General features: G+C 44.1%; 1 protein-coding gene across 1 annotated transcript; it reads left to right on the top strand.

Moving 5' to 3' along the window:
* Window positions 1–3,315: 3,315 nt before the first annotated feature.
* KCNMB3 (potassium calcium-activated channel subfamily M regulatory beta subunit 3) lies at window positions 3,316–9,100 on the top strand. Its single transcript, XM_017964698.5, is given in 5 exon segments — window positions 3,316–3,509; window positions 3,610–3,785; window positions 6,186–6,409; window positions 8,606–8,736; window positions 8,738–9,100. Coding segments are annotated over 5 exon segments (873 nt in total). The 5' UTR covers window positions 3,316–3,441; the 3' UTR covers window positions 9,012–9,100.
* The last annotated feature ends 61 nt before the right edge of the window (window positions 9,101–9,161 follow it).

Genomic DNA, 9,161 nt, shown 5'->3' with positions numbered 1-9,161 from the left:
GTATTTAAATCGAGTATGATAATCTTTACGTTCGAAAAACTTTTTTTTTTAGAGACAGGGTCTCACTCTGGTCACTGAAGCTGGAGTGCAGTGGCACGGTCACAGCTCACTGCAGCCTCAAACTTCTGGGCTCAAGCAATCCTCCTGCCTCAGCTTCCTGAGTAGCTAGGACTGGATGTATGCCACCACACCGGTACGGTGTTTTAGTTTTTATTTTGTAGAGACGGGGTCTTGCTGTGTTGCCCAGGCTGGTCTCAAACTCCTGGGCTCCTCCCGCCTTGGATTCCCAAAGAGTTGGGATTACAGGCATGAGCCACCACAGCCAGCTCTAATCTCTATCTTTTAACTGGATCATTTACTCCATTTAGATTTATTGTAATTACTGATATAATGATACAGTAACATTTTATTATGTAATTTTGTGCTATTTGTCCTGACATTTTCATGAGTTTTTCCTTCTTTATTGCCTTCTTTTGGAATTGATTTTTTTCCTCTTCCATTCTTTGTCTCTCTACTAGTTTGGAATTTCTGGAGTATCACCTAAAAGAGTAGAAAAAGGTGATATTTCTATTTAGCATGCATATTTAAACTTTTCAACATGAAATTAATGTCTTTATCTTTCCCCCTGGAAAAGTTAGCACTGTTACTCCCTCTAAATTATATTCTCTTGTCATGTATTTATCCTTCCTTTTAACCCCACAAGACATAATAGTAATAAGATAATTATTATTTTATAGAGTTAACATCTATAGAATTAATATCTTTCTTTTTGTTAGATGGAGTCTTGCTCTGTTGCCCAGGCTGGAGTGCAGTGATATGATCTCTGCTCACTGCAATCTCAGCCTCCCAGGTTTAAGCGATTCTCCTGCTTCAGCCTTCTGAGTAGCTGGGATTACAGGTGTGTGCCATGACATCCAGCTAATTTTTGTATTTTTTAGTAGAGATGGGGTTTTGCCATGTTCTTTGTGTGTTTATGACTTTTATTTTTTGTTTTATTTTTTATTTTTATTGTTTTTTTTTTGGAGATGGATTCTCACTTTTTTGCCCAGGCTGGAGGGTAGTGGTGTGATCTTGACTTACTGCAACCTCCACCTCCTGGGTAAAAGCCATTCTCCTGCCTCAGCCTCCTAAGTAGCTGGGATTACAGGCGCCCACACCACACCCGGCTAATTTTTGTATTTTAATTACAGACAAGGTTTCACCATGTTGCCCAGGCTGGTCTCGAACTCCTGACTGCAGGTAATCTGCCCATCTTGGCCTCCCGAAGTGCTGGGATTACAGGTGGGAGCCACTGTGCCCAGCCAAGCATATCTGTGTTTTAGTTTTTTATGATTATCTTACGTTATCCCTTCCGCAAACATGAAATGACTTCTTTCCAAGTGAGGTTGTTAGCTTTTCAGAAAGCCTTGGAAGAAAGTAGACAGAAAAATTCTACATAAAAAGTCTGGTCTAGGACACCAGTAAGTCTTATTCCTAAATTATCAGAATCAGGCTATGACAGTTTTTTTGGTAACAAACCATCATAATTGGGTATGTTAAATGAAAGTATTAGCAATGCCGTAGCGACCTCATTATAAGCCTCTTCACCCATGGATTCCAGGGATATTTTACAGTAAGCCTCTGGGATACCTTACACTACAGAGCAACTCAAGTCCAGCTTTAGCGCACCAGGGAAAATGCAGGCTATTGGGTCCTGGAAATGATAAAACCCATCAAACTTTAGGGCTAAAGCGTTCTTTTAATCAATCTGTCATATTTATTGATAAATTAGAAAATGTACAGGTTCAAATTTCATTAAAATTCTTTTCCATGCCCTTTCTCTGGTGGTGGGATGATGGAGGATGAGTAAAATGTCAAAGGGGACTAAAAACTCCTGATCTAGATCCTTGGTTCCCAGAGCAGTATTAACCATGGAGCGCTGCCATCCTCTGAGGTGGGTGCTTCTGGTGCAGGCTCCTAGGACGTTCTGGACTGTCTGACAGCCCCCTTACTCTCTTTAGAGCCTAAAGATGTTGCTGGGGGAGAAGGGAGGTAGACAGAGGAAAGGGCAAGGGTGTGGGATACAGTATGAAATATGCTTCTGGGATAAAACAACCAGTAACTTCCTTGATGGGTTTTTGGCTTGGCTTTAAAACGTAGTAAGCTTGATGGAGCGTGTGCTTCCACCATTAGTGCTGCGTTTGTTTGGCTTAAGATTTCATTAAGCTTCTTAAAATGGAACTCAAATGGCTACTGAGCAGGGAACGGCCAATCAGTGACAGTGACGTAGGCAGTGGTGGGATTGTGGCAAAGTAGAGAACACACCTTCCACAGGGGCAGCCGTGGCTCAGCTCGGCACGCTGCTCCTCTTCAGGGGCACGGATCATGGGGTTATTTCCAAAGTCAGAACTCAGCGTTTTTATGATAAATGTCATGATTTTTTTTGTTTTGTTTTTTGAGATGGAGTTTCGCTCTTGTTACCCAGGCTGGAGTGCAATGGCACAATCTCGGCTCACGACAACCTCTGCCTCCTGGGTTCAGGCAATTCTGCCTCAGCCCCCTGAGTAGCTGGGATCACAAGCACGCGCCACCATGCCCAGCTAATTTTTTGTATTTTTAGTAGAGACGGGGTTTCACCGTGTTGACCAGGATGGTCTCGATCTCTTGACCTCGTGATCCACCTGCCTCGGCCTCCCAACGTGCTGTGTGTGATTACAGGCTTGAGCCACTGCGCCCAGCCCTATGATTTTTAGTCTTAACAAGTTTCTCTCTCTCTCTCTCTCTCTCTCTCTCTCTCTCTCTCTCTCTCGCTCACACACACACACACACACACACACACACCCCGACAGAGAAGGCCAAGCAAAACACATCTGTGGGCTCGACATCATCTGTGCTACCGGTTTGCCACTTTTGTGTTGGACTCTTCTGTTCACCAGATCAGCCTGCCCTACAAGAGCGTATCACTTCCTTTGCTGGATCAGGTTTGCAGGCACAGCAGAGAGAGGAGAGAGGAAATGCAGGGACACTTATGCAGAACTGTGAGTGGCCAGAGGGGAGGAGAGTAGGGTGAGTAGAGCTAAGAAGCCATGAAGCCATGAAAACGTCATAATTCTGAGTGTGGACTGGCCAGTGGGCCAGAAATCCTGCTGGTGGAGATGCTGCCTTTCCAGCAGGTGAATATGAAGGAACAACGCCAACTCTGTTCAGGATGCTGTTAATTCCAAATGTGAACTTCTTGAATCATTCTTTCCATGTGGAATTCAAAGAAGAATGTAAAAAAGTTTTCAGGAGGAATGTACAATATCCCTGAAAGAGAACAAAGTTAATAAGGCTTATTTACATACAACACTCTAGTCATTGATTAAACAGATCTTTACAGACTTGCACGAGGCAACATTCCTTAGCTTATTTACTACAATATCTTTAAAAATACTTGGTTACACATCACTTTAGCTTATTTACATGGACTTTTCACCGAGCTCTGAACTGGGATCTCATTTTGTTGCATTCATCCTGCTCACGACACACAGGTTGGCAGCAAACGAGATTATCCCTCCATTCCTCGTGGATTGGAAATGTTCCACTTCTTTATGAGCTCATCACAGTATCTCTTTCTCCCTTTCCCCAAAGGACAGCCTTTCCTGCCTCAGGGAAGAAGAGAGAGACAGACTACAGTGATGGAGACCCACTCGACGTGCACAAAAGGCCGCCGTCCAGTGCTGGCGAGGACCGGGCCATGCTGCTGGGCTTTGCCATGATGGGCTTCTCAGTCCTCATGTTCTTCTTGCTTGGAACAACCATTCTATGCTCAGGTAAGAAACAGGGAGCAAATCCAGTTTCTAGTTCAGATAATATCCAGACAAATTGGTAAAGGAGGAGAGGCTGCCTTTGCTTTCTCCATCTGTGACTTTCTGACATGGTTTAGAACAAGAAAAATACACTTCCTCTTCCCCTCTCAGTGCTGGGAGCAGCTGGGAGTGGAGGAAGACGTGACAAGGGTTGAAGATATTTCCCTGCACTGCTTCCTCCCATCTCATAATCTACATATACCTCCAAACTCATAATCCACACATTATAGTTTATTCACTTGGGTCACAAATTCTCCCCCTAAAATGTTGGTATTCCAGGAAAGAGTTAAACCTTGTATGCAAGCACAAAGTGTTTGGAGTCTGACTTTTTTGAGTTTCACAGTGTCTTCCTGGCACATAGTAGTTGCTCAATACATATTACTTTCCTTCCTTTTCTTTTAATTAGGTTCTTTATTCAATATATGTAATGATACCGTCGACCCTTGAACAACATGGGTTTGAACTGTGAGAATCCACTTATAACAGGTTTTCTTCCGTGCTTGCCACCCCTGAGATAGTAAGACCAGTCGTTTCTCTTCCTCCACCTTCTTAGCCTACTCAACATGAAGAGGACAAGGAGAGGACCTTTATGATGATCCACTTCCATTTAGTGAATAAATATGTTTTCTCTTCCTTATGATATTTTTTTCTTCAACTTTTAAGTTCTGGGGTACATGTGCAGAATGTGCAGGTTTGTTACAAAGGTAAACATGTGCCATGGTGGTTTGCTGCACAGATCAACCCATCACCTAGGTATTAAGCCCAGCACCCATTAGCTATTTCTGATGCTCTCCTTCCTGCTGCTTCACTGAGAGGCCCTGTGTGTGTTGTTCGCCCATGTCCCCATGTGTTCTTATCATTCAGCTCCCACTTATAAGTGAGAACATTCAGTGTTTGGTTTTCTGTTTCTGCATTAGTTTGCTGAGGATAGATATCGGCTTCCAGCTTCATTTCAACCATGACCCCACAAATGACATGATCTTGTTCTTCCTTAGGATTTTCTTTTTTTTTTCCGACAGAGTCTTGCTTTGTCACCCAGGTTGAGGGCAGTGGCATGATCTCGGCTCACTGCAGCCTCCACTTCCCGGGTTCAAGCGATTCTCCTGCTCGGCCTCCTGGGTAGCTGGGCTTACAGGTGTGCACCACCATACCCAGCTAATTTTTATATTTTTAGTAGAGACAGTAGTTGGCCAGGCTGGGCTCAGGCGATCCTCCTGCCTCAGCCTCCTGAGTAGCTGGGACCACAGGTGTGTGCTCTCACAGTTGGCTAAGTTTTGAATTATTGGTAGAGATGGTGTCCCCCTATGTTGCCCAGGCTGGTGTGAATGCCTAGGCTTAAGCCATCCTTCCACCTTGGCCTCCCGAAGTGCTGGAATTACAGGCATGAGCAATCACGGCTGCCCAGGTCGAAGGTTATATGCAGATTTTCCACTGCAGGTTTGGGGATGTGGCGTTGGCATCCCTAACCCCTGAATTGTTCAAGGGTCAACTTCATTTGCTACTAACTATATGCTATGTGCACAATACATACTCTATTGTATCCTACTTAAACTGACAACAGCCCATGATGGAAGTGTTATTTTAACTTTCATTTCATAAATGAGAAAGCGGAGGCTCAGAAAGGCCAAGTAATTTTCCCAAGTTCACACAGCCAGTACAGAATGTGCCTGTCATTCTGACATAAGACTTCTTGCTTCTTATTGCCTAAATGAAGCTTGCTGACCTGAGGGGCATGGGGGTTTTGATTAGGGAAGGGGAGGAGTATTTAATTTTGGAGGATGGTCCACACAACATGGGGTACTTTGGGGCCAGGTCAGATCATGGTGAAAAGAAGGCAAGGGGTGCTTTTTGGACAGCCAAAGAGCAACAGAAGGCCACAGGGGAATGGAAGAGGAAGGCCTAGAAGTTCAGTGAGGGAAAGAAGTCATAGGAAAGGAAGAGAGTGGCCTACTTCTGTTATTTGTGATTCATCTCCTGCCATTCTTAGTTTACCATTGTAGGGGAAAGATGAAGAGGTCACCATTTACTACCGCATACAGTGCCACTATTGGAAGAATTCTAGAAGAACTTTCCCTCTGGCATTAGCACCAGGAGACACTGTGCTGCTCCTGATCAACCAGCTTACTTTTATTTAATGGACACCAGGAATCTTATATCGGGTTATATTTCCTTCATTGCTTTGCCTACTAGGAAGCTCAGAGACAAATACGTAGGTAGATTCTCATAACTATAAGGGATCTTATGGTCTGCCGGTTACATGTTTGCTCCCTGATGTAAGGATCCTGCGCTACCTCCAAATACACAAATGCCTTGTGCTACCACACCGAAATGTAGAACGAAATTTTCTAGTAAGTGAAGAACATTTTTTTTTTCCAAATTGAAGCACTCAGAGAGAAGAATCGACCTGCACTGCCATCCACACAGCTATCACGGACGACTGGCTGGACTGTGCCTTCACCTGTCGTGTGCACTGCCGTGGTCAGGGGAAGTACCCGTGCCTTCAGGTGTTTGTGAACCTCACCCATTCAGGGCAGAGAGCTCTCCTACATTATAATGAAGAGGCTGTCCAGGTAAATCCCAAGGTATTGTAAAGTTCATGTAATTAAAGAGTTCTTATATATTTTATTTTGAAATGGAGTCTCTGTCTGTCACCTAGGCTGGAGTGCAGTGGCACAACCTCAGCTCACTGCAACCTCTGCCTCCCGGGTTCAAGTGATTCTCCTGCTTCAGCTTCCCAAGTAACTGGGACTACAGGCATGCACCACCACACCCAGCTAATTTTTGTATTTTTTTTTAGTTGAGATGGGGTTTCACCATGCTGGCCAAGCTGGTCTAAAACTCCTGACCTCATGATTCACCTGCCTCGGCCTCCCAAAGTGCTGGGATTACAGGTGTGAGCCCTTGTTCCCAGCCAAGAGTTCTTATGACAACAACCCTTCCCTGCCAGACTGTCCCCAGCCAGGTATATAAATAACCCAGGGCTGTCTTTAGGGATAAATCTGTTTATTTTGTAGTGAGCATTTTTATAGTGATCCAGTCAGGAAAATTGAAGCTTTCTTCTTGGTGGAGAAATGGGGTATATAGAAAGGAAATAAATTATTTCAATTTCACAACTTGGTGTCTAGAATTTATAGGCTGAGCCAATGAGGAGTCATTTGCGGGCAGTCTTTCTTTTGGAGATCCCACTTCCCATCATATAAAAATGCTACAGTGCACTCACAGTTTACCTTGAATCAAGCGAGTGATTTTTCTTATCAAATAAAGATTATCATTTTTATTTTAATAAGTTACACAACAGATCCCTATTTAAAGTTTATATTTATACCTAACTATAACAGTTGAGTTGTGTTAGATTAGTTGACGTGTTACACTTTGTTGTCTTTTTTTTTTTTGAGAAGGAGTCTTGCTCTGTCACCCAGGCTAGAGTGCAGTGGCACGATCTTGGCTCACTGCAACCTCTGCCTCCCGGGTTCAAACGATTCTCCTGCCTTAGCCTCCTGAGTAGCTGGGATTACAGGTGCCCGCCGCTACACCCAGCTAATTTTCTGTATTTATAGTAGAGACAGGGGTTCACCATGTTGGCCAGGCTGGTCTCGAACTCCTGACCTGCTGATCTGCCCAACTTGGCCTCCCAAAGTGTTGGGATTACAGGCGTGAGCCACCACACCCAGCACGCTTCGTTGTCTTTAAGCATCAATTTCAATCTGATGACTTTTGTTTTCTCTTTTGGATGCAGTGATTTTTAAGGTTTCAAACATTTTGTAGGCCTTTAGCACAGTACCTCAAGTACCTAATGGATATGGTAATAAACCTCAAGCTTTTTTGAAAAAAATGTCACCAGCTGACAGAGCTCCCTTCTCCACTGGTTCTGCCCCCCAGGAAGGCCAGGTGGGGCTCCCTCTCTGTGAGCCCAGAGCAAAAGCCCCAATGTGCTTTTCTTTTTTTCTTTTTTTTTTTTTGAGATGGAGTTTCGATCTTGTTACCCAGGCTGGAGTGCAATGGTGCGATCTCAGGTCACCGCAACCTCCGCCTCCTGGGTTCAGGCAATTCTCCTGCCTCAGCCTCCTGAGTAGCTGGGATTACAGGCACACGCCACCATGCCCAGCTAATTTTTTGTATTTTTAGTAGAGATGGGGTTTCACTATGTTGACGAGGATGGTCTCGATCTCTTGACCTTGTGATCCACCCGCCTCGGCCTCCCAAAGTGCTTGAGCCACCGCGCCCGGCCACTTTTCTTTAGGAAAATACTTTGCTGCAGGAGATCAAGACACACAACAGAGGCATTACCGGGTGCTGAAAGCTCACGTACGGCTCAACACATTTTTGTTGAATGGACAAATGGATTCATATTGTCCAAGAGACCAAGAACCTGCGTGTGGGGAGGAGTCTCTTCCTTATGAAGTTGATCACTTCCTCTCCTGAAGTGTCTTTGTTTTTCTTTTCCCAGTGAACAAGATGATTCAAATGCAATGTCATATAAACTAAGAATTACCTCCACATCCTTACTTAGTGAGTGGAAATGACTGTTTCACTCCGACTCTCCAGTCCACCCTTTCCCATGAGCTGTGTAATATTTCACCACCTTCTAACATTGAAACTCCCCACTAATCACTTCAGCCTGAAGGTATTTCAGAATCAAAACTGTTAAGTATTTGGTATTGGTGATACTTGGCTGCCTGAGTGCAGTGGTGCTTTCTCTGCTCACTGCAACCTCCGCCTCCAGGGTTCAAGCAATTCTGAAATATGTCTTTATCTTTTTTCCTCCTCCATGTCCCTAGTGCCTTTACACACCTAAGTGCCACCAAGATAGAAATGATTTGCTCAGCAGTGCTCTGGACATAAAAGCATTCTTTGATCATAAGAATGGAACCGCCTTTTCATGCTTCTACAGTCCGGGCAGCCAAGCCGACTGTTCTTATAAAACAGTATGACCAAATGGCCATCTTCCACTGCTTCTTGTGGCCTTCGCTGACCCTGCTAGGTGGTGCCCTGATTGTTGGCATGGTGAGATTAACACAACACCTGTCCTCACTGTGTGAAAAATATAGAGATGAGGTAGGTGGAAAAGTACCTTATACAGAACAGCATCAGTTCAGACTGTGAAGTGTGAGGAGGAGCAGAAATCTTCAGACGGTGGCCGAATTAAAGGGCTGGCTTTCAGATGTTCGTGATTTCTGCAGCTGAGGACCTAATTACACCTGCCTGCAGACTAACAATGTAAAAGGTAATAATTAAAGTTATGATTCATATTTTCATGTGGGGAAAAAAATTTACAAGCCTCATTTTGTATTCTATTTGTTTCTATAAATACATACAAATTAACTATCTTTTCTA

This window comes from Callithrix jacchus, chromosome 15 (assembly GCF_049354715.1).
Source record: "Callithrix jacchus isolate 240 chromosome 15, calJac240_pri, whole genome shotgun sequence".
Classification (NCBI taxonomy): Eukaryota; Metazoa; Chordata; class Mammalia; order Primates; family Cebidae; genus Callithrix; species Callithrix jacchus.
Note: the sequence above shows the minus strand (reverse complement) of the source record. Positions and strands in the feature narration are given on the sequence as shown.